The sequence below is a fragment of the Onthophagus taurus genome, chromosome 11, assembly GCF_036711975.1.
Source record: "Onthophagus taurus isolate NC chromosome 11, IU_Otau_3.0, whole genome shotgun sequence".
In the NCBI taxonomy this organism is placed as follows: Eukaryota; Metazoa; Arthropoda; class Insecta; order Coleoptera; family Scarabaeidae; genus Onthophagus; species Onthophagus taurus.
The window spans coordinates 34,001,733-34,028,155 of NC_091976.1; the positions used below are offsets into that span (position 1 = coordinate 34,001,733).

General features: G+C 34.1%; 1 protein-coding gene and 1 long non-coding RNA gene across 4 annotated transcripts; one reads left to right on the forward strand and one right to left on the reverse strand.

The window, feature by feature from the left end:
- Positions 1-248: 248 nt before the first annotated feature.
- Positions 249-25,740, forward strand: LOC111422584 (Synaptotagmin 1). 3 transcript variants are annotated; one of them, XM_071200095.1, is made up of 12 exons: positions 249-599; positions 6,679-6,869; positions 6,935-7,063; positions 7,124-7,266; positions 7,317-7,412; positions 7,548-7,742; positions 7,804-7,980; positions 20,844-20,961; positions 21,012-21,145; positions 21,208-21,443; positions 21,493-22,564; positions 22,704-25,740. In XM_071200095.1, exons 2-10 carry the CDS (start codon positions 6,683-6,685, stop codon positions 21,397-21,399), a joined length of 1,371 nt encoding a protein of 456 aa, XP_071056196.1. In that variant the 5' UTR covers positions 249-599; positions 6,679-6,682; the 3' UTR covers positions 21,400-21,443; positions 21,493-22,564; positions 22,704-25,740. The 3 variants fall into 3 exon arrangements, with proteins under 3 accessions (XP_071056196.1, XP_071056199.1, XP_071056197.1); XM_071200098.1 differs by lacking the exon at positions 22,704-25,740 and having other exon boundaries at positions 7,124-7,233; positions 21,493-21,929; XM_071200096.1 differs by lacking the exon at positions 22,704-25,740 and having other exon boundaries at positions 20,853-20,961; positions 21,493-21,928.
- LOC139431871 (uncharacterized) lies at positions 16,964-17,323 on the reverse strand. Its single transcript, XR_011641904.1, has 2 exons — positions 17,236-17,323; positions 16,964-17,183 (listed from the first exon to the last, which is right to left on the reverse strand). It is a non-coding gene; the product is annotated as an uncharacterized lncRNA (long non-coding RNA).
- Positions 25,741-26,423: the final 683 nt, after the last annotated feature.

Consider the following 26,423-nt stretch of genomic DNA (forward strand, 5'->3'; position numbering starts at 1 on the left):
CGAAGAAAACGCAATGAAAAGAGCGCCATCTTTGAAAGTTTTACCAAAAAATTGTTTTATTTATTAAAGTTTTCGTTATTTCGTGATTTTCCATTTACAAAAACGTTTCTAATTCCACTTTTTAATTAGTTGAAAAACAAATTAATTGGTTATGCGTAGCTTAACATAAAAATGGTTTTAAAACATCAATTTTTATTACAACCAGTAATTAAATCGTTATCGTCACAACATAAATGATCAATCAAAAATAAAAAGTAATGTGGCTTTTTATTGTGGTTTAATTATTATTTAGTTTAACGTTGCGGTTTCCTCTTAACAGTTCGACTGAATTATTGAGAAAAATGGGAGTGAGAAGTTGAAGCTTCATGCGCACTCGATTTGACTTGGTTTTCAGTGATCTTGCGTAGAATTCGGTCCCGGGACTATCGATTTTCCTGAAAACCGTTCCGGTGCCATTTTGTTGTGATCCGGTGTCCTCCGATTGTGTCTGTCCCTCATTGCGATCGCTAAATACTCTGGTGGGGAGCATGCAGAGGAATTCCTGAATTTTCAGGCGAACACAATTTTCAGTAGTAGCGAAAAAGTATTTCAACAAAACGGTAAGTCTATCAGATTTTTATTAAAATTCTTTTATTTTTTTTAACAACAATGTTATGGTTATCAATTATGATTTGTGTTGAAACTAAAATTAACGTTAAATATAAAATTATAAAATTAGTAAATTAAAAATTGTTTTAATTAATTTAATAAATGCTAAATTTACATTGATTTAAAGTTTATCTAGAACGTTTTAGACTTAAGAGGGATGAATCAATAACAAGAATTGTTATAATTACTTAAATTGAGTTAAAACTAAAATTATTTAAATCGAAACTTATTTTTTTAATGATGATATTTTTTTATTGTTGATTAGAAGAGGCTAAAATATTTATTAATAAGACATTAAAAAGTATTTAAGTAACAACCGCAAATAAAATCAAAGATTTCCAAAAATAGAGAGACAATCGATTTCCTTGTATCGTTTCGGACGACATTCTAAAAGATTTCAGCCCGTGTAAAGATTTTAATGTTTCAAATTCTCATCGCTTTAATTTCACGCATTTTCTTCCTCTTTTACTTACTCCACATTAAAATGTCTCTTTTACGTTACTTATTTTATCAGAAATAATTTAATCTCGCTTTAAAATTTTTTCTTCTCGTTTTTTATTGGGTCTATTCAAACATTTTTTTCTGCATTATTTATGAAAATTAAGAAATCATCTTTGTAGGGGTGATTTAAAATTGAATAACAATTTTAACACAATTTTTAATTTTATGATATCTCAATTAGTTTTTGAGATATGATGTTTTAAAGATAAACTTTTGTCATGGTGGTATTATTGCAGGATTGGATTAAAATCTTTATTTCTAGGTTATGTATCGTAATGAAAAAACCAAATATGGGGGGTTAATTTGATATCGAATTACAATTCTTATGTAATAAACCGTTATTTAATATCTCAATTCGTTGTTGAGATATCAGTTTTTAAAGTTAATGTAAAAAATCTTCCGTCATTGTAACATTATTACGCGATTGGATTGAAACGTTTATTTCTAGGTTATGTGTGATAATAAAGAAACCAAATATGGGGGAATAACTTGACATTGAACGACAATTCTTATGCAATAAATCGTTATTTGCTATTTCTAGTAGATTATGAGATATCATCTTTTAAAGATGACCTAAAATCTTGATTTAAATTGGTGTTATCAAATTTAGTATTTAGTTTTAAATACTTGATATATTTATTTAAATATCTCTGGGAATTATTAATAATTATGTCAGCAAACGATTCCATAATCATAGAAAATGTTTTGGAACCTCTAAATATTTCTAGATATCCAAGAAAATACTCACAAATTTTATATTATCTCACAAGTAAATATTTGTCATCGTATATAGCTGGCGAAGGATATTGCCAGTAAGACTAAATATTGACTGTTGAAGACTAAATATTTCTGACAGAATAGTAGAAACTGGTTGCAGAAGGGACCAAGTGCTGCTAATGTAACTAGATACTTCTTGCAGAAGAATACTGTTAACAGAATTTCTGTTAATGACTAGACAATGCTGGCACACTGTTCTGAGAAGAATTGCTAATCGAAGACTAGATACTGTTAGGAGATACAAAACTAGAAGCTACAAGCAGAAGGATAGATACTACTATTCAAAGATTGTAACCTCCTGATAAAGACCAGACACTGTTGGCAGAAGAATAGATACCGCTTGCAGAAGATTACTGCTAGTAGAAAAATAAATGCTGCTGGTAGTACAATACAAACTGATTGCAGCAAACTACACACTGATAAGACAAGATTAGATATTACTTATAGAAGACTAGATACTGGTACTTAAAGGCTAGATATAGCTGGCAGAAGAATATATACATTACATTACATTACATAGAATACATATCGGGTAGGCGGACCAACCAACCTTGCACCGCGACCCTAAGGATCTATTGTACCCCGATAGATATCATTATCAAATTTCACCGTGCAGTCCAATGCTCTTAACGAACATTAATACCTTGCTCGGCGAAAGGTCATTCAGATCTTTTGAGGAGATAAACTGCGACCCAAAAATCGAGAATCTGATACGGTTAACGGCAGGGCAGTGGCATAAAACATGCTCAACCGTCTCTGCTTCCTCCGCACATAGTCGGCATTCAACATCGTCGGCTAAACCCAACAAGTTGAGGTGTGCTTTTAATCGGCAGTGCCCAGTAAAAACACCCATTAGAATTTTTATGCTATTACGGGCAAGTCCTAAAATATTCCCGGGTTTGACAGTTACCCTTAGCATGTCTCATTCCAGGAGAACTGGTCCACAGTAGGCGAAGTCTCTCTTCAGCCCACAGTCCAATCCTATATTTGGCCATCGCAAATGATACACCAACTGCTGGTTCCGGTCCCACAAACATCTCGTGCTAGCTTATCTGCCGCTTCATTGCCAGCAACCCCAGAGTGACCCGGGACCCAGATCAGAGAGACTCTGTTATCACAACTCAGTGTGTTTAATGTTCTCTTACAATCATTAACCAAAGCCGACACCGTTTTCACGGCTTGCAGCGCCTGAAGAGCGGCTTGACTGTCTGAGAAAATTCGTACTGTCATGTTCTTCACCCCTCTTTCAAGAAGGATTTTAGTACCCATGTCAATAGCAAATACTTCCGCCTGGAATACAGTACAGTACGTACCCAGGCTGTAGGGTTGCTTAATTCGGGGTGTCTGGCAGTAAGTATACTCCTGCTCCTACCCCTTCAGGCGTTTTTGATCCATCTGTGTACAAGCAAATGTCTGCCCGAACCAAAGAATTTTCATTTTCGATCCAGGACTGCCGCTCAGGCAGTACAATCTGGTATCGAGCATTAATCACTGATAGTGATACCGCCAAATCTGACGGCATTGATAGCACAGTATCAGTGCTTATAATGTCTTCCGCAGCCCATTGGTAGGACATGTCGGAACAGTTGTATGTATGTATGTATGTTACGGGGAGTGCGTATACTATACGCGGCACCTAGGCCCCAACGGGCCCCTTGTACATCCTCCTCTAGGAGGTCTGAGATGTTAAACGCGAGCTTAACTCGAATTCTGGCTGATTCCGCTTCCTGACCGACTCCCCTCACCGGGCGTGCTATGGCACAGGCCCAGTGCGGGTTCGCCCCTGTCAGGTGCCGCTCAACGATGCCACTCACTCGCTGGCCCCTCCGTACCAAGGTGGAGCAAAGCTGCTCATCAACCTTGGCCCGGGTACGCTCTCACGAGGTGTGTGCTTCATGAGCGCTAACGCGCGTTCAGCCATGTGTTCAAACCCCTTACACACATGGGTGATAACGACAACCAGAGGTGTACGACTGGTTGCCGGGACCGACGGCTTAACGTCCCCTCCGAAGGACGGGTGGGCGGCTTGGTGAATATGTTTAAACCGGGGCTCGAACCCGGAACGTCTGCGTGTCAACCCGAGAGTTTAACCGCTGAGCCACCGCCCAACCTTCTGTCGGAACAGTTTTGAGCATATTGCTTAAATCTGTAAATGGTTGTTCTAGCCACTTTCTCTATATGCAAATGCAGAGGAGATAGGCCAAGCAGAACCTCCATTGCTAGAGTTGGCGTTGTGCCTATCGCACCAGAGATTGCCAATCCAGCTACTCGTTGAATTCGTGAAAATTTACTGATAACTGAAGTCTGTTGGACTTTCCTATTCCAGGCTGCTGCTCCGTATGTGATCATGGGTCTAACCACAGTCACATAGAGCCAGTACAGTCTTTCAGGGGTAAGACCCCAATTTTTTCCAGAAAGACTGCGACAAGTCCACAAGGATAGTCTAGCTTTGTGCAAAACTCCCTGCAAATGTCCATTCCATGACAGGGTTTTGTCTAGGATTACTCCTAGATATTTGACTTCCTTTGAGAAAGAAATTTCTTCACCTTGGATAGTTGGGCGGATTAGTCCATCCAACTTTCGCTTCCTGGTAAAGGGCACAACAATTGTCTTTTGCGGGTTTATTGAGAGGTTCTCTCCCTTACACCAAGCGCAAATGGTATCTAGGGTCACCTGGAGGACTTTAGATATCCTAAGAATATATAAGACTGAATATTGTTAACGTAAGACTACAAACTACTGGCAGAAGACTAAATACTGCAGGCGAAGCACTAGTTACAACTGGCAAAGAACCAGGCGCGCACTAGCGATTTAGTTGCGGCAACTTAAAAATCACCAAAATGAAATACACTGAGTTATATGAAGCGGCGCGCACTAGCAACTATTTAATCACGGCAACTAAAAAATTACATCTTGCTCTATTTTCAAGGCGACTCAACTGTTGCCGGGAATAATGCAACGTACACGTTTTAACCTGTACGCGCGCACTGGCGATTATTCGGTCAGTTGCTACCAGTTGCTTTCTTTCATTTCGACTTAAAATTGGTTATTCCACATGGGGTTTCATTTTAGCCAAATACTTTTGAATCAGCCTGTATATTGTATTGGCATTTTTATTTAAATTTTGTCATATTGCCAATGAACAGTTCCCTGAAGAGAGGTGAAATATTTTGCAAAATAGTCTTTAATGTGAATACCTCTAACGGTACCTCTTGTTCCAACGGGATTCATGTTATCTAAATGACATTCGTACAAACTATCTTCGAAACAAACTCCATCGTGCTTCCTAACAAAATTGTGGAGAATGCAGCATGCTTTTATAATGATATCGGATAATTCAAGACTTATTCAGTATCCTCCATTTGCCAGCTAATATGCCAAACGAGCACTCCACCATTCTACGGGCTCTTGATCGCCTATAGTTAAAGACACGTTTCGTAACTGACAAATTTTTGCTAGGATATGGACGTAGAATATGTTCTGAAGTAGCAAATGCTTCATCGCCTAAAATTATAAACGGCATGACAGTTACGGTTTCCTCATTTGGTAGCAGTGTTGGGCCTGGTATATTTAACTGTCCTTTTTCAAGTAAACTGCCAAATTTTGATTTCTTGAAAATATTGGAATCACTTGCAGAACCATAGGCTCCAACTTCTATTGAAGTAAAACAGTAGTCGGAATCTGCTACTCCAAGCAACACAGTTGAAAAGAAACACTTATAGTTGAAGAATTCAGATCCACTGGAAGCAGGTTTTTTTATTCTAATATGTTTGCCGTCGATGGCTCCAATGCAGTTAGGAAAATTTGTTCGCTTGTAAAAATTGTTTGCTATTTAAACATTCCCAAATAGCGATACATGTATCTCTCACAATTTCTCTTATTGTTGTTTGGCCAAGTAAATATTCAAAATGCAAAGAGGCGAAGCTGTTGCCTGTTGCCAAATATCTGTAAGAAACAATGTTATTATGGTAAACTTGATCTTGAACTGCAGTCAGTAAGATGTTAAAACTCGTATAACTCATTCTATAGTAACTGAAGAATTTCATGGGGTAGTCCTTCAATGTTTCAAACAGTTTATAAAATTGACCATTAAACAGTCGCTGACTAATGAGGAGATGAACCCAGAAACTTCTGTTCTTCCTTTTTCTTCTTTTGACAATCAATGCACAGACACATGCTACATCAGTAGCGTCCATGTTGAAATTTAAGACTGCAGCAACTATCTAGTCGATAGTGCGCTGAGCGGAAATCTAATGGCAACTTTTTAATCGAGCGATTTTTAAGTTGGTCAACAATAAAGTCGCGAGTGCGCGCCTGGCCTAATACAACAGTTGACACTGTTAATGGAAGAGTAAAAAGATCTTAGTTAATGGAAGAATTTACTTTATTAACTCATATACTACACACATTTCAAATTTATCTCATACTTTCTTATCTACAATATCTTTCATGCAATTCTAGTTTAAATTCAACTTTTCAAGTCAAAACAATTTAGAAATTGAGTAACAATTTTAAAACAAACTCAAATTTATGATATCTCGATTAAATTAGTTATAAAATTTTAATGCAATTTAGGATTGATGTAAATTAATTATTTTTTTTAATTATTTTTTTTTTATTTTCTTATCACTTAAACGTGGATAATCAGCGGAAGGCCAACAACGTTATCGCAACTTAAAAAAAAATAAGCCTTAACATACCGAGCCCGTATAATTATTAATTAACATTTTTACCCATTCATTTCGTGTTTAGTGAAATGGCACCGCCTCTTGCGAATCTCGTCAAAAGAGAAGCGACGGCCGATGCAACCACAAAACCGGAAAACCTTACGGAAAACAATCAAGAAGTCGAACCAACTTTCACAACACCGTGGACGTTCGCAAAACAACACCATGAAACTACAACAACGCAGTTTATACCGACACCAAAAACGCCAGAATTAGGTTGGATTTGTTTTTAATTTTGAGTTAAATGATTCTTATGGATTTATTTTGATTGATTGATGTAGAAGAAGCTTTAGAGACAACAACAACAGCTTCGTCCACTACAACAGCGAAAAGTTTGTTGAATAAAGCAACCGAAGAAGTGAGTGCTGAAACTGGATTACCGATATGGGCGATTTACACCATAGCGATTTGTAAGAATTTTTTATGGGATTACTTTATTAAGGTTTAAGGTGTGATTTGATGTCTTTCAGTGATAATAGCGATCGTGTTGGGAATTTGCTTCTGTTGCATTCGGCGATGCTTCAGGAAGAGACGCGCAAAGGGCGACAAGAAAATGGGAAAAGGAGTCGACCTGAAATCGGTACAATTACTTGGATCTTCCTACAAGGAGAAGGTAGTTCTCAAAAATCTTGTTTAAGTTCTTGGCTTCTTTTTATTATGCAGGTCCAACCGGATATGGATGAGTTAACCGAAAATGCCGAGGAACCAGACGAAGGTGAAAAACCTGAAGTCCAAAAATTGGGTAAACTCCAATACAAGGTAAAAATAAAAAACTCAAAAAAAAAAAGAAATAAGCTTTTTGTGAAATGAGTCGATGTTTGTGTCCTCGATGTTTTCAATTTAACTTTTTGAATTTGTTTTTAATTATTTGTGTGTATTTAAAAAAAAATTTAGCTCGAATACGACTTCAATCAAAATAGTTTATCGGTCACGGTTATTCAAGCGGAAGAACTTCCTGCGCTGGATATGGGGGGGACTTCAGATCCTTACGTTAAAGTCTACTTACTTCCGGATAAAAAGAAAAAATTCGAAACTAAAGTTCATCGTAAAACACTTAATCCAGTTTTCAACGAAACTTTTGTATTCAAGGTAAATAACCAAACGAAAAGTTACCGTAAGAAGATTATTTTAATAAATTTTTATTATTTAGCAAATTCCTTACGCGGACGCCATGAATAAAACGTTAGTTTTCGCGATTTTTGATTTCGATCGGTTCTCAAAGCACGATCAAATCGGTGAGGTGAAGGTTCCGCTTTGTCAAATCGATTTGGCTCAAACGATAGAGGAATGGCGTGAATTGCAGAGCGTCGAAGGCGAAGGTGGTCAGGTGATATCACGATTAATTTAATTAATTCATTTTCTTTATCTTATTATTATTATTATTAAAAAAAATTTTTATCGACTCCCCACATTTTGAAAAAAGTCTCGAGAATAGTCCGGTCATGCTTAGAAGCGAAGACGCTGTTGTCACACCCAGTTCCGACCATTGGATGCTTGCACAGGTTTTTGCATTTGAGCACTTTGTTATTATTATTATTATTATTAATTATTATTATTACAACTACTCTTTTTCGCAATTTGTTTTAGAAAACGATAAATTTATTGGGGTTAAATCTTTTCAATTCAAATTCCCGATTACATCAAAAAAAAACTTCTTTCATTCTTTTAATTATTTCTTTATTTTCTTTCGAACAATAACAATAACCAACAAAATAAAAGTTCTTCAGCAAGATCCACGGCACACACTACCAGAAGCATTACGGTGACCGAGACTATAATTTAAAAAAAAAATAATCACCTACTATTAATGCCAAAAGTCAAAGGATTTTTAAGAAATTTAGAGATCGATATCTTCACAACTGTTTGATGAAAAAAATAGCGGAAAGATGACCAATTTTGACAATTTCCTCTTTTGAGCCAATGGCTCTTGTACTACTTCGTAACCTCCATTGCAGATCCTCCAAGATTTTGTTTTAATTATTAGACAAGATCATAAAAAGAATTAATTTTATTATAATTATCATTTATTTAATTAACACTAGATCTAGATCTAGAAACAGGCAGGTTTGGCCGTCTTAAGAGACGTACTGAAACTAACACTAGACCTAGAACTAGAAACATTCGGGTTTTAGTTTTAACATTAGGTTCTAGTTCTAGGTCTAGAGTTAGTTATACTTTTACACTAACACTATCACTAGAACTAACACAAGACCTAGAACTAGAATCATTCGAATTTAGCCGTCTTGAGAGACGTGCGGCTAAACCCGAACGATTCTAGTTCTAGGTCTTGTGTTAGTTCTAGTGCAAAACTACAACTAACACTAGACCTAGTACTAGAAACATTCTTTTTTAGCCGTATGCCTTTTAAGACGGCTAAACCCGCTAAAAATTCTGAATTCATTCCATCGTTTTACATTAATTCAAGGTGTTTAAAATGAGTCATTAAATCATGGATACTCTAAGTGTGGCAGAAAATGGCGAAATGATTTTTATTTATGGAGAAAGTGGCAGAAAAGTTGCTGATATAAGCTCTCCCAAGCAATCATTGTCCCTGGGGAATTTGACATGTCGCTGCAGGTACATTCAGAGGCAAAAGTATATGGGCGGTAAATTAGATTTCTTTTTTTGCGTTTGATGCAATGAATATACCGTATTTTCTCGAATGTAATCCGCACCTTTTTTACAAATTTTATGTGCTCTAAAATCAAATGCGGATTACAATCGGGTGCGGATTAGATTCGCAGTCGTATAGTTGCAATTTGGAAAATAGTAAAATAAAATCACATTATAACAATAACACTTTATTAAGGGTTTTAGAACGATATTTACATTTTTATGTATCATTTTCTTCCCATATTACGTCATCTTCGGATCAATACGGATCAATTCGGATTATACAAAACTTCTTAAATGATGTTATAATATTGAAAGGTCTTTTAAAAAAAGACCACTTTTCCTCCGTAATTGTTATAAATTAATCAATCTGAGACGTTTCGGGAACACCTCCCATCTTCAGTCTACAAATAGTCACTCGTAATATTATCTACAAAAAAACTACAACAAAAGACCATAAAAATCTCAAACCACACAAAAAATAAAAAAAATAATTAAATAAATTTAAATAATTTATTAAAAATAAAGTAATAGATAATATTACGAGTGACTATTTGTAGACTGAAGATGGGAGATGTTCCCGAAACGTCTCGGATTGATTAATTTATAACAATTACGGAGGAAAAGTGGTCTTTTTTTAAAAAACCTTTCATATAACAACACCTCTAGTTCAATTTATCGTTTAGTTATAATATTGTTTTCAGGGATCGTTTTCCATGTCGCCTACATTCACTGAACAAGTTCAGAAGCTCCTGTAATTGCTCCAGGTTTTGTTAATTCTCGAGTTTGTTAATATACATACACAGGTTGTAGTATGGATGTTATTCCACCAGGTATTATTATTATGACAAGAAGTCTAAACCAAGGGCAATCAGTCTATGATTAATTAGTATCTTTATTTAATAATCCTCCTGGTCTAAGACTCCATACTTGTCTTAATCATTCCATCATCACCTTTTCCATTATCCATCCTTTTTGTTGTGCCCTAACTAGGACGTCATTCGGGAAGTCTTTCAGATTTCAGAATGGTTTTTTCTCAATATTACTAATGACAGCAATTTTTCCCTATCACTTGTTACTGCTAGCATCCATGGTATGCGCAATTTTTCGCAACCACTCGTTTATAAAGAAATTTCCCACACACCTCTTCTTTCCAGTGTGTAATTGGGTGGCATATCCAGATATGAAAATCATTAGGAGCTTTTGGGAAGTTGTAGTTCTGCACCTCAACGATAACATCATTCGGCGCATAAATCCCACAGTCCAACCTTTGCTAGTATTAAAAATTTTTTAGTCCCTCCTTTCGTTTTTCTTGAGAGAACTGGAAAAATACCTTGTCAATTTCATGAAATCGTCTCTTCTTTGGCCCGGTAAATTTTTTGCACGATGCCTCAGTCTGCAATAGCTGCCTAGTCTTTCCGCAACAACCGCAACGTTACTCTCATTATCAGCAAAAATTGTACCAGCTTTTCGATTTCCTTAACGCTAACTTAATAACATCTCTTTAAACTTTGCTGTATAGAAGAACCTTTTAGATTTTTGCTACTTTTTTTTATAATTACGCTATTATATGTATAATTAAGCACACACTACGTTCGAGCTACTACGAGGGTAGTATATGAACGGAATTCGTGCTAGGCATTACTATTTATTTTTAAAATTATATTTATTTTCCAATTTTTTCTGGCTCATCGTAAGCAAGGTTTCTTTAGGTGCATCAGCGTCAGTCAACAGAAAAAATATATATTTATGGTTAACAACAAGCATCGCATCATTTTAGTGTTGTCGAATTGCTCAAAAAAAGATGCGGATTACATTCGCAAACTAAATTTTTTTTCCACTATGCATTTTTAAAATCGGGGTGCGGATTAGATTCGAGTGCGGATAAGATTCGAGAAAATACTGTAAATTAAGTTTTCATTTGCATTATATAATTGAAAAAAAACATAGGAAAAATAAAGTTTGATATAATCACCATTTCAATAGTTTCGGTTCAATAAGTAAACATTAAAAATTAATGGCATAAAATTTATTTATTTCTAATCCAAGCTTTCGGAATAAGTCGATTTATTTTCTTTCTAAATAAATTTTATTATTATTATTTAAAAGCATTAACATTCATCATCCGTTGATGATGAATAGATAGATTCTTCGCTAGAAGAATCTCTATTGACGGTGAATGTCATTTCCTCAAGTACATCATCCAAGAGGCTTTTTCCCAGAACTTCTCCCTTATCTTTCGTGCATTATCGCAATACTTCTGCCAGTAGTTTGGCGTAATTTCAGGCTTCGATATTAGCATTTTTTTGTTCAACATTTCTCATCGCCACTTTATGCTTCATTATACTCCACACATTTTCAATTGGATTTAATTCGCAATGGTATGGTGGCAATCGCACAACAGTATGACCATGCTCTTTCAACAATTCATCAACATAATAGATTTTTGTATGTTGCTTAGCCTTAACCAATTCAAGCAACTCCGCTTTCCTCATATCCGACGTTATGGGAATTCGTTGCATTTGTAGCCATTTAATAATTGAGTCCTTACGAGTGGCTTGTGTAGGTGGTTTATTTATTTGAGCACTGTGGTATGAGGCATTATCCATTACAATTAATCCATTTGGAGGTAAGTTGGGGATTAACTTGGTTTCTAACCACTGCATAAAGTTTTTATGATTCATGTCATCATGATAATCACTTGATTTACTCTGAGATTTAAACGTGAGTAATGCATTTGGAACGAAGCCATATTCACCACCTGCATGTGCAGGGTGTCCCAATTTCGATGTCCGCATAGACCATCTCCGAAACTAAAAGAGATAGAAAAAAAGTAGCTTACATGTCATGATCTCGTTTTTCGAGAAAATGCTAATGCCGAAAACTCCGAACAGCTATCGTCTTTTGTTTTCGCCCTATCGGCAAAAACTGAAAATTTTGCAAAAACGACAATCGCGAATATCTCACTTATTATCAAAGATGGAGTATTATAAATAAAACATTATATGGGCAATTTTTTACGAAGAATTCAGCGGCGTAGGTAGAATTTTTTTCCCATCTTTTATTTTCGAGATTTTAGACGTAACTTTATTTTTTTAAATGAAAACCATAGTTGGCTATGACTTAAAATAATTTGTTATTTTCTTCTGATAACAAATATATGTAGTTTGTAGGGTATATTTCTTATAGTTATTGAATAATTAACAAAAATTCATTTTGTTTCATCTAAATCTAATGTATGTATTTAAAAGTTAATGTTGCTATGGTGATAACTAAGGCACGGAACTTTTGTGACAAAAGAATACGATTTCCCCCCTCCACTTGTTCTCAGTGGCTTCCTAGAAAACTAGCCAATGAGAACAAGTGGAGGGGGGAAATCGTATCGTTTTGTTACAAAAGTTTCGTGCCCTAGTGATAACCATACATACTATGATGGAATGTAATGTATCAATTTTTTTTGTTCTTTCTAAAACTATTGTATGTATTTAAAACTTAATGTTGTTATGGTGATAACCATACCATGAGGGAAAGTATTGTTTCCAATTATTGTCAAAGTTAGTAGCAAGGAGTTTGTAGTAGTATTTAAAAATTCACTAACAACTCTGGCATTATGTACTGGTGCTCCGTCATATTGAAAATATATCATTTGAGACATATTTAGTGCCAAATTGTCGACCAAAGGCTCAAGTGCTGCCTTAATATATTGAGGTATTTCTCTGAGTTTAAGTTTTTATGGTAGATACTATATGGCAAAATTCTATTATCTAAAAGGGCACACCATACATTGAACCCCAAGCTTCTTTGAACACTCAGAGACTTCTTCGGTCCAGATAACATTTTGAACAAACAGCAGACTATTTAATTTTTCTAAATATCATCTACAAAATTCTAATCTTCGATTGACATCTCCGGCACGTAAATAAGGAGTTAGCCCCGCTTTGTATGGTTTATACTTATTTTTCTTTCATATTCGGGAGCAACGGCTTTTGGGTCAGACGTCTTGTTGCAATTTCTCTTGCAGGTCATTTTGGTATGTTTTTGTATGTGGTTTGGGGAAGGACCAAATATCTATTAAATTTTCTGCTAACCGGCTGAAGGTTCTTACGTGCGGTTGTCTTCTTTCTGGATATCTTGTGAAATAAAATTCCGCAGCTAACGTCGCATTCTTATCTGATAACATATAGCATTCCATCATGTTAAATTTTTCATAATTTTCGAAATTCATTGTAAAGTTTTATTCAGTTTTGTTATATTTTGACACTTAACATGCTGGTGCATCGTACCAGCACATAATGCCAGAGTTGTTATCGAATTTTTAAATACAAACTTTGGCAATTATTTCATACATTATGTTGCATCATAGTATGTATGGTTATCACCATAGCAACATTAACTTTTAAATACATACATTAGTTTTAGATAGAACAAAATGAATTTTTGTTAATTATTCAATAACTATAAGAAATATACCCCACAAACTATATATATTTGTTATCAGAAGAAAATAACAAATTATTTTAAGCCATAGCCAACTATGAACGCCACTGAATTCTTCGTAAAAAGTTGCCCATATAATGTTTTATTTATAATACTCCATCTTTGATAATAAGTGAGATATTCGCGAATGTCGTTTTCGCAAAATTTTCAGTTTTTGCCGATAGGGCGAAAACAAAAGACGATAGCTGTTCGGAGTTATCGGCATTAGCATTTTCTCAAAAAACGAGATCATGACATGTAAGCTACTTTTTTTCTATCTCTTTTAGTTTCGGAGATAGCCTATGCGGACATCGAAATTGGGACACCCTGTACAATAATGTAACGTTGTCTAGTTCTGTTCTGTTTGTAAACGCCTAATTCAGTTTCACTTTGCCAGCATTTTGAAACCCCATATGACGGATGAATGTACGTTTCATCTATGTACGTGACCGTTTTTGGATTTATGGCTCTGAAAATCGAAAAAGGTATTAAAAATGTTAAGAGAAAAACGAACCAAATTTACAAAGCAGTTTAAAAAAGCCATCATTATCCCTCATAATTCGAAGATATTGGGATCTCCATGTCACTATATCACTTCGCTCCATTAAAAGTTTTCTTTTATCGGGACATGTTTCGAAAGTAAATCCAATTTCATGTAAATGTTTCCGCAATGTCTCTCGCTGTCTTGCATAATTAATTTTCTCTTGCATCTTTACTAACCCATATTATCCCAGATCTACAAAAATATGCCAGGTTCTTATAAAATTTACATCCGTTCATCTTACGTCGTTCAGAAATACAGTAGTGAACAAAAAAAATGTATACGACATTTAGTTTTATATTTTTAGAATTAAATAATATTATCCGGTTCGATACGTAAGACTAAATGAAAAACTTTTTTTTGTAACTTTTATTATAGTAATTAATAACTCAACAATAAACACCATACTTGAAACTAAAAGATACATATGAACTTATTACTATTCGGGTGTTATTTCGTGTGAAAATTAGTTGAACATTTATGATGCAAAGCAACACTACATTTTATACATTTCATTGTGGTGTTCTTATGACACAATGCACATCGACTTTGTTTATTTTGTTTCCCAATGAAATGATTACTGCCATCTAATCGTACACTATCAGCAACTCTTTTTATGACTGCCAAAGACGATTTAGGCACTGGAATCTTTGTGGGTGATGTTGAGTTTGTTGTATCTTTCAACATAAAGTATGTAGTCACAATGTACCTTGTAAAAGATAAAAGATCGTGACGATTATTTTTGTATTCTGGAGAAATTTTGTAAAGCTGAAAGGCGTTGTTCACTGAAACATTCAATGGAAACATCAGAAGCTGCCAGTACCATCTTTTCAGCCGAATCGCAACTCTATAACACCCCACATTTTGATCTAAGCGATCAACTCCACCCATATACTTATTATAATTGACGATACAACAGGGTTGGTCGACAGCTTTTTAGGTCTGACACCGGACTCGGTGGATGCAACCGTAACGATATTATTATCGTTGTATCGGACCAGTGTTATTCCAGATAATACATCTGTGCATTGATGGTAGCTGCCTCTTTTCATTTTTTTCATTTCTTTCTTATCTTTTAGTGGTGCTTTTTCCACTCTATTTTCTCGAATTGTTCCAGTAGCATCATGACCTAATTTCTTTAGTTCGTTCAGCAATGGTAAAGACGTAAAAAAATTATCCATATATAAACTATAGTTAGCTGGAGGTAGTCTGGATAGTAGGTCTAAGACAACTGATCCACCAACACCAAATTCTGGATGAGTGTTTCCGGTGCTTGCTCCTTGATAAAGTTCGCCGTGTATCAAATAACCTAGACGCGTACATATAGACCAAGTTTTATAACCAAACCTTATTGGTTTTCCATGAATATGTTGCTTAGCTCCATGCTTCCCATAGTATGGAATCATTGACTCGTCGATACTCAAGTTTCTATCGCCAGGGTAATATTTCAACCACCTTTTATTCAGCAAATCCCAAAGTGGACGAACTTTTGCAAACCTATCACCTTGAGTAAGATTAGCATTGTCAGCAACGTGAAAATAACGTAATAGTTCTTCAAATCGATTTCGGGACATAAGGGATGAAATTCCTTGATAGTTGCAGTCGATACTTTTCTCCCAATACATCCTGTATCTGGCAACACTGTTATATCCACTCATCAACAGGATTCCAATAAAATGCTTTATTTCAATCGTTGTAACCCTAAATGCATGATTACCTTTCTCAATAGCATTTCTTTCTGTTTCCGAACGCAAAAGTTCATAAACATTACTCTCAAAAAATAATTTGAAACAGTTCACAGGATTTTCTATGTTTTCCAAAAAATAGGGATATTCAGTTACTTTTTCTTCTTTTTCCGGAATATCTATGAACTTCCATTTCCTGGTAACATCGATTCGCCTTCTCTTTGTTGGAGGTTTTGCTGTAGAAGCGGAAGCGACTGAAAATTCAAATGATTCGTTTTCATTCGTGACATCATGCACATATTGTACTCCGTCTTTTGATGATATTGTAGCGCGATATTCGGCTTCTGCTAACAACTGACCCCTGGATAAGTGATTTATATTTACTGACTCTTCATCACCACTATCTTCTTCACTTATTTCCCCGTTATAAAAATGTCTCCACTCAACAGTTCATCGTTTTCTGCTATTAGTGTGATTATGTCGCCTACTGATAATCTAGAATAAAATAACAGAATTCTCCAAATAAAAGGATCAAACTGGAATATTTTACACAGGCAAATTATCCTACTGTTCCAAAAACCGGACCGGTATCAGATTTATTTGTTATATAAATAGAAAATACTTACTTTTTACGGCGATCCATATTTTGGAAGAAACTTTCGGTTTTTATACTTGTTTTTTACAAATGTCGATGCGAAACGTACAACGTCAAATATTGAATTTGACAGCTAACAATCCCGGTAGTACCAACGTATAAGAACAAATAATGAACATTCTCGAAAATATGTTAAAAATATTAATAAGTTAACCGTTCCATAAGGGTTCCATAATGGAACACTGGGAAAATATGGGCTAATAATGTATTAACAGTTGGTACTTGATGATCAATTACATAACTTTCATGTACCGTCCTTCGTAAAATATCCTTATCCATATCATCCAAGTGAATTTTGTTGACGGCAGGTGTGGTATGTTTCTTTTTGGGGCTAACCAACGGTGCAGCGCCCACAACTTTCATTTCCCTGCGAATGTTTTTTATAAGGCCAATTGATACTCCAGTAGCAGCAGCTGCGAGTTCCGTAGCTTTATCTAATGGATATGACCATGATCCACTGCTCTTCTGTGTGTCAAAGAACTTAATAACATTTTTAATCACATTTCTTGCTTGTGAATGGATAAGTTTCCTCAATTTTCCGGTATTTTCCACACTACAAGCTAAAACCTAATGTTATTAATTGAATTAACCTTACATTCACTATTGACTTACGTAATTGCGAAGAAGTTGATGCAGTAGGAGGGATATCCATAGCGTAGTTCTAAAAAGAACTGATTTTTCTTAAAAAAGGCGTGAAATATATAGAGTGTAGCTAGCCGTCAGATGAAACAAACAACTTTTAATTCAGAGTGTACTTTTTTAAATTCTGAACGTTGATTGGCCGAAATATTTTCGTCTGAGTTTAGTTCGCCTATTTTCCGGGGACAATGATTGCTTGGGAGAGCTATATAGCTTTGTATCGAGAACGTTTTCCTGATCGAAATACGCCTTCGAGAAGTACTTTATACAGAGTTGTGAATGATTTCACTAACACTGGAAATGTGGAATCAAGAAAAAGAACTCGGCGAGCAACTGTAACTACGAAAGAAAAGGAAATTGCGGTATTAACTGGCATTGAGGATTTACCTCAAGTTAGCACTCTACGATTTGAAATTGACGCCAAAATATTGAAGACCAACATTTTAAGAATATTAAAGCGCAACAAGTATCATCAATACCACATTTCATTTAATCAACAGCTTTATGGAGGTGATTTTGAAAATCGATTTTCAAAATATCCTCCTTCACGTCAATTTTTTTGGTAACGTGCTATTCTCGGATGAGTCTATTTTTACAAACAAAGAACAAGTCAATAGACATAACATGCACTATTGGAGCGTTGAAAATCCGAGATGGTTGCGTAAAGTAGAACATCAACGACCTTGGTCGGTTAATGTTTGGTGTGGCATAATTGGTGATAAATTGATCTGTCCATACTTATGTAAAATGAACCGTTTTCGAGATAATCGCTTGTCTCACGTTGAATAGACCACCCTGTATATATGCATCTATACTACATCATAAAAAGAATTAATGAATTTCTTTTTAATTTTATTTTATCTACACAAAAAAATAAAGACGCGACGTCCAGTCTACATAGAACACACAACTACTCCCCCTCTTTCCCCGCATGGGATATTTCTGATAACTAATAACTAGATTGCGAAGATGTCGATTTATAAATTGAAGAGGTTTGACTTTTGACACTGATAGTAAATACTACTACAACTACAACCACAAAAAAATTACTTCCGCAGTTGGAGACTTGTATTGACGTAAATTGTTTTTCTCTTTTTTCCGTAAATTTCTCTGCTCTGCTTTGGTTTTGGCTGTGTGCTATGGTTGTGCCGGCGCATGCATGACGCTTCAAACAAAACACATCGTTCACGTAAGTATAAATCATCATTTTTATATGATGCGAGACAATTTTACAAGTTCCTTCTCTTTATCTGATTCGAAAATCGATTAAAAAAAGTCAGATAAAGAGAACTTGCAATTTTTTTGCGAAATAAAAACTTACTACTTTAAGAGTTTTTGTTGATTAATTACTTTATTACAACAGCAATTACTTAAACTTAACTTTCTAATGCTATTTTAAATTATCTTTAAGAAAAAAATCTTTCCTATTACCACCACAATTTCAATCAAAGTGTTTTAATAATATCTTTTTTTTTTTTCTTAAAGATTTTTAATATTAGACCCAAAAATATACTATTTACAATACCTAAATACTTCCTAAATTTCTGCATCTGCATGAGTTTCACTACGTTCTGGCGTTTGCATCTGGCTGGTACTCGTTATAATTTAATTTATTAATTTCTTGAATCCTTTTTACCTTTTCTTTAATGAAAAACTCACTCAAAGCAAAGTCCAAGAGACAATTAAATTTTTTTAGTTATTTAAAAAAAATAATTTGAGAAAGAAAAATTATTGAATTTTGTCAGCATGCCAAAGCACCATAGTTAGTATTTTTATCTCTTAAAGCACAGTACTTTATATATTTAAAAAGTAAACTATTGTTACTTAAGTTAGTGGTTTGTTATTACTTTTATTATTATTATTAATTTTCCCATTTTTTAACTCGTTACTTATTACATTTTTTATACAAAAAAATACTTTGTTACACTGGTATACAAATAGATAAGTATGTTTTTATTTGGAATAACCCCACGATGTCTGTCTCTCTATGTCTGTGTAAGTTATTTATTTTTACTTTACTACTGTTTACCTGTTCAATTATGTACCTTTTATACTACTTCTATTAAGATGCAGCACACTTATTAATCACAATGTTTAGTTTTTATCTTTTTTACAAAAAGCCAAAATAACTATATATAAAACAGAGAAGTACATTTAGAAGTAATTTTATTTTAATAGAAAATAGAATATCAAAAAATCAATTCTTTTAGTTGAAGAGTTTAGAATAGTTTTTTTGTATACCAAGATCGCAAGTTTTTGCAACACAAATTTGCGGCCGTGGTGTACACACACATTTTTGGACAACCGAATGTAGTAAATAAAAATCATGTTTTACACCAGTTAAGAAAACTTATTACCCATTCAATACCAGACTCTTTCTTGCAACTTAGAGTTTAGGCAGTGTAAATCCAAACATTTTCTTACAGTTTAGAGTATGGCCAGGTTGATTCCAGACTTTTCTCCAAACCTAGACTTTGGCCAGTGCAATTCCAGACAATTTATTGCAGTATGGCAAGTATAATTCCAAGCTTTAATTTATCGTTTAGACTTCACCCTGTGTAATTACAAACATTTTCATGCAATTCAGACTATTGCCATTTTTATTACAGACTTTTCTTCAAATCTGATGTTTGCCCAGTGCAATTTTAGAGTTTAGCCAGTAGATTTGCAAATTTTATGTTGAAGTTCAGAGTACATTTAGGTTGATTCTGGAGTTTGACCAATATGTTTCCAAACGTTCCCATGCAGGTTAAGATTTAACCAACATAATTCTACATATTTTATTGCAGTTTAAAGTTTTGCCAAATTAATGCAAAAGTTATTAATTCGGTTGCCCAAAAATTTCTTTTAGATAAACCAAGTTAGATATTTTTTTAGATTCACCCCTTTCCTTTCTTTTAATTATTTTACATTCCATTATTTGCAATTACTACGTACTGTGATATAATTCCAACCAAAAATATAAAGGTAGTTTTCTCTTTGAGATCATTTCAAAACTCTTGGTTTGAGCTGGGTGTCGTAGTTTTTTTATGAAACCAAGTTGTATTTCCAAATATAGTGGTGCAAAAAAACCTTTTTTTTTCATTTCTGTTTTAGTTGTCATCCCAGAATCCAACATTTTTTTGGTTGTTTAAACGAAAACGATGCAAAAATTTAGTACATCCTCGTTGATTTTTAATTTCAATTTAATTTATTACCTTAGTTGTGACTATTTGTTTTTATTACATTTGCTTGACCACACTATTCTATGATTGCGCATGCAACAAAGATAATTAAATCCCCAAACTAAATTTTTCTACCCAAAACCTAAAATAAAGAATTAAATCAAAAAATTTTTTAATTATTGTTGTGTTTTATTGTTATTCGTTGTTTATCATTAATTCTTATTGAGTGTTTTATCACCTTCTTTTAAACAAAATCACCTCGTTGTTTCACCAATTTTTTATTACCTTAATTCGTTTCTTTTACAATAAAAAAAATTTGCAAAAAGCATCGCAAGCAAAAGACTAATGTGATTGAGCCGATCTCGAAAAAGGCGCTTAGGGGCCGTGCGGGGTCACTCTATTATTTGGGTATTACAGGAAAACAAGCTTGGAGATATCTGTTTTTCATTGAGATACGTTCCAACCGCCGGAAAACTCACCGTTGTTATTCTCGAAGCTAAAAACTTGAAGAAAATGGATGTTGGAGGATTATCGGGTAAGATTTTGGTTCGTTTTCATCAAAAATATTTATAATTTATATTTTAGATCCTTACGTGAAAATTGCTTTGATGCAAAACGGAAAGCGGTTGAAGAAAAAGAAGACGAGCATTAAGAAATGCACTTTGAACCCGTATTATAATGAGTCGTTTACTTTCGAGGTTCCGTTTGAGCAAATTCAGGTTTTATTTTTGATTCTTTTATTTTGATTATTTAAGAGGAATTATTTTTTTTGATCTTTTAGAAAGTGAATTTAGTGGTTACCGTCGTGGATTATGATCGAATTGGGACTTCGGAACCCATTGGGAAAGTCGTTTTGGGTTACAACGCAAGCGGGACCGAATTGCGTCATTGGTCGGATATGTTGGCTTCTCCTCGCAGACCAATCGCCCAATGGCACACTCTCAAAGATCCGGAAGACGAGAAAAAGGACTAAGATTGAATCTAAAAAATTGCAAAGTACTTTATGTGTATACATAAGTAAGTTTTAATTAATCAATGAATGTATTATGAGACGATTCTTTTTTAGCCAAAACTTCATGTAAAACAAGTTTATCTCTGATCTACGGAGCCAAAATATATTCTATTATCTCTGTTGCAGCTCTGAAAATTATCTATATGTATATTTTACGTATGTTAGTTAAAGAAATAGGGTGAAAATGAATTTGGGGTATCCCAAGGAATGATAAGGTAGAATTTAAGAGAACTGCTACATCCCAAATTTCAACAAATGTATAGCTCGGGGGACCGTTCGTGACGTCACGCATGGATAATAAAAGAAAAATTTTGATCGAGTTTAGTCTCTTACGATGGCTAAATCCGAAACTTTCTGGTTCTAGGTTTAGTGTTAGGTCTAGTTTTAAATAAAAAATATACAACCACCTAACGCTATCTAGTGTTAGCTAACATTATCTAACACTGTCACTAGAACTAACACTAGACCTAGAACTAGAAACATTCGGGTTTAGCCGTACGTCTCTTAAGACGGCTAAACTCGACTGTTTCTAGTACTAGGTCTAGTGTTAGTTCTAGTTTTAGTTCGAGTACTAGAACTAACACTAGACTTAAAACTAGAAACATTTGGGTTTAGCCGTCTTAAGAGACGTGAGGCTAAACCCGAATGTTTCTGAAGATTTCTAATATCAGCTGATTGAGCGTGGCATGCAATGTGATCTATTGGTCCGATACTGACATCATTTTCAAGATTACAAAGTATATAGGTCTTGTGTTAGTTCTAGTGATAATTCTAGTGTAAAACTAGAACTAACACTAGACCTAGAACTAGAAACATTCGGATTTAGCCGCAAGTCTTTCAAGACGGCTAAACCCAAATGATTCTAGTTCTAGGTCTTGTGTTAGTTCCAGTGATAATTCTAGTCTAAAACTAGAACTAACACTAGACCTAGAACTAGAAACATTCGAATTTAGCCGCACGTCTTTCAAGACGGCAAAATCCGAATGATTCTAGTTCTAGGTCTTGTGTTAGTTCTAGTGATAATTCTAGTGTAAAACTAGAACTAACATTAGACCTAGAACTAGAAACATTCGGATTTAGCCGCAAGTCTTTCAAGACGGCTAAACCCAAATGATTCTAGTTCTAGGTCTTGTGTTAGTTCTAGTTTTATACTAGAATTATCACTAGAATTATCACTAGAACTAACACAAGACCTAGAACTAGAATCATTTGGGTTTAGCCGTCTTGAAAGACTTGCGGCTAAACCCGAATGATTCTAGTTCTAGGTCTTGTGTTAGTTCTAGTGATAATTCTAGTGTAAAACTAGAACTAACACTAGACCTAGAACTAGAAACATTCGGATTTAGCCGCAAGTCTTTCAAGACGGCTAAACCCGAATGATTCTAGTTCTAGGTCTTGTGTTAGTTCTAGTGATAATTCTAGTGATAATTCTAGTATAAAACTAGAACTAACACAAGACCTAGAACTAGAAACATTCGGATTTAGCCGCAAGTCTTTCAAGACGGCTAAACCCGAATGATTCTAGTTCTAGGTCTTGTGTTAGTTCTAGTGATAATTCTAGTATAAAACTAGAACTAACACTAGACCTAGAACTAGAAACATTCGGGTTTAGCCGCAAGTCTTTCAAGACGGCTAAACCCGAATGATTCTAGTTCTTGTGTTAGTTCTAGTGATAATTCTAGTGTAAAACTAGAACTAACACTAGACCTAGAACTAGAAACATTCGGATTTAGCCGCAAGTCTTTCAAGACGGCTAAACCCAAATGATTCTAGTTCTAGGTCTTGTGTTAGTTCTAGTGATAATTCTAGTCTAAAACTAGAACTAACTTTAGACCTAGAACTAGAAACATTCGGATTTAGCCGCAAGTTTTTCAAGACGGCTAAATCCGAATGATTCTAGTTCTAGGTCTTGTGTTAGTTCTAGTGATAATTCTAGTCTAAAACTAGAACTAACTTTAGACCTAGAACTAGAAACATTCGGATTTAGCCGCAAGTCTTTCAAGACGGCTAAACCCGAATGATTCTAGTTCTAGGTCTTGTGTTAGTTCCAGTGATAATTCTAGTGTAAAACTAGAACTAACATTAGACCTAGAACTAGAAACATTCGGATTTAGCCGCAAGTCTTTCAAGACGGCTAAACCCGAATGATTCTAGTTCTAGGTCTTGTGTTAGTACTAGTGATAATTCTAGTCTAAAACTAGAACTAACTTTAGACCTAGAACTAGAAACATTCGGATTTAGCCGCAAGTCTTTCAAGACGGCTAAACCCGAATGATTCTAGTTCTAGGTCTTGTGTTAGTTCTAGTGATAATTCTAGTGTAAAACTAGAACTAACACTAGACCTAGAACTAGAAACATTCGGATTTAGCCGCAAGTCTTTCAAGACGGCTAAACCCGAATGATTCTAGTTCTAGGTCTTGTGTTAGTTCTAGTGGTAATTCTAGTGTAAAACTAGAACTAACACTAGACCTAGAACTAGAAACATTCGGGTTTAGCCGCAAGTCTTTCAAGACGGCTAAACCCAAATGATTCTAGTTCTAGGTCTTGTGTTAGTTCCAGTGATAATTCTAGTGTAAAACTAGAACTAACATTAGACCTAGAACTAGAAACATTCGGATTTAGCCGCAAGTCTTTCAAGACGGCTAAATCCGAATGATTCTAGTTCTAGGTCTTGTGTTAGTTCTAGTGATAATTCTAGTGTAAAACTAGAACTAACATTAGACCTAGAACTAGAAACATTCGGGTTTAGCTGCTTGAGCGTAACATGCAATGTGATCTATTGGTCCGATACTGACATCATTTTCAAGATTACAAAGTATATAGCAGTCCTTTTAGATTCAACCGTCCTTGAGAGTGTGCAAAATTCCTTCTGAATTCGAATAAATCTTATTATTGTAATCTTGAAGAACAAGATTAATTTAAAATTGGATGATCCCAAGTTTTGACGAAATAAACCCTCTTTAAGTCACTCTTCCTAAGCCTTAAAAGTGATCGTAGGTGATGACATGACGTAGGCCATATCGAAATCGTACGAAAAGAAATAAAAAAGAAAATTAAAATAAAAATTGTAGCTATATTATAGAGGAGAGCATTTCATGACAATAGAAAAATTTTTGTAGCTTGCGTATTGTAATTAAGAAATTAATTAATAATTAAAAAACCAGAATGAATAAAAAAATAAAGTTATAAATTTCGTTTATTAGAACATGATATATCACATAAAATATTTATAGTGAGGTTCGTTTCCGTCTGTTGAATGAAGTTATGTACATAGATCTCGGTTGTTACAAAAAAAAAATAGTTTGTAGTTTGGATTTTTTATAAATAATGATAATAAAACGAACCCGAAGCAAAAAAGAAAAACCGAGCACAAAACAACTTAATTTCTCTTTATTTATCGAGATACTAATTTTAAGATTTACCGTTTAAGAGTAGTAGAGCTTCGAATTTTTTGGGCTCAAACGCTGTATGCTCTATAAATAAAGCAAAAAGAAATTAATACGTAGCAAAATGATAGAAATAAGAACAAAAAATGAAACGAAACGATTTATTTCAAAAAAAAAATCTAATTTTCTCTCTTAATTCTAAAACTCTTAAAATTCAAAAACCAATAATGCTCCATCTTCCTATTTTTTAAATGTACTTTTAAATGTATATATAAATATTTAAATCCCAAAATAAAAAAAAAATCAACGGTGAAAAGTGTTTAAATAAATAAAAACTTAATTGTATATGATGTCAAAACAGATTCGTAATAATAATAATTGTAAAAACCCAAAATTCACAAAATGTAACTCAAAAATCCTTTTTGAAAAGTTAGTGTGGGCCCAATAACATTGTATTGAGATTTAGAAGACAAGAATTAGTACATAATGTCCTCCAAATTTGAATCAACGATGATGATCTAGTTTGCACAAGGCTTTACCGGTATGATGGCAATATAATAAATGGGAATAAGAAAAATATGTATAAATAAAAAAATGTATTGATGATGTAACCTAATAGTTTCCTCCCAAAATTATGGTTTAATTTCAATTTACAAATTACACCCTTAAGATTAAGATGTAAATTGAAGGTAAACCATTAAAATTAGTTTTAATTTTAGTGCTTTAATAAAATAAACGTGTGTTTAGCACCAGAAAAAATTATTATTTATCTCGATCGTTTTAACATGTATTTAAATTATTTTCAAAACAACAATAAAAATACGATAATATATTATTATATTGTGAGAGTAAATAAAATGTGGCAAAATTTTGCTCTTGTTATGTAGAAAATAAATCATATCATTCGTCCTGTTTACCTTATGTTCTTTATTTTATTACTTTCTCACATATACATGGTATATAAAGAGAAGTAATCGGAAGTGATACTTTATCGATTCATATTTAATTTCAATTATAGTATATTATTATATGAGCTTATAATGAGGGCTGTTATTCACGAAGGTTAAGTTTATGTAACGAGTAAACAGGCGAACCTGAGTGAATAATAGCTCATTATATGCGAGTAGAATACTATACTTTGTCCACGACTATTGAAATTGATTCCATAAATTTATTTTTTAAATAAATTTTTGAATAAAGGTTAAACGTCAATGTGACACAAATTCAATGTCACTAACTGTAACCAACTTCACAACAATTTGTCAAAATTAAATGTCAGTTTTATAAAAGGTCGTTTTCTTTACGAATATTAAATAATTTATGCTTAAATCATACGAAAAAAGGAATTTGTTTAGGTTTTTTTTTAATGTCAAATATTTAGAAACTCCTAAAAAATTGAATTAAATTGACGTTTTTTGAAATTTTAACGTTTCAAATAATTATTATTAGTCTGTCAAGTTGGTTACCCGTGAATAACGATTATTATTCACCGCTATTATTCACTCCGTGAAAAATGACTACCCTTTTGATTTAGAAAACTCATTCATAAGGTATATTATAAGGTAGTCGTGGACAAAAGTACTTTATAACACCAAATTG

Coding starts and splice junctions, on each gene's coding strand:
- LOC111422584 (XM_071200095.1), top strand. CDS start 6,683: ATGGCACCGCCTCTTGCGAATCTCGTCAAAAGAGAAGCGACGGCCGAT. Junction 7,981..20,843: donor TCGAAGGCGAAGGTGGTCAG/GTGATATCACGA, acceptor TGGGTATTACAG/GAAAACAAGCTTGGAGATAT. Junction 21,146..21,207: donor TTCCGTTTGAGCAAATTCAG/GTTTTATTTTTG, acceptor TTGATCTTTTAG/AAAGTGAATTTAGTGGTTAC.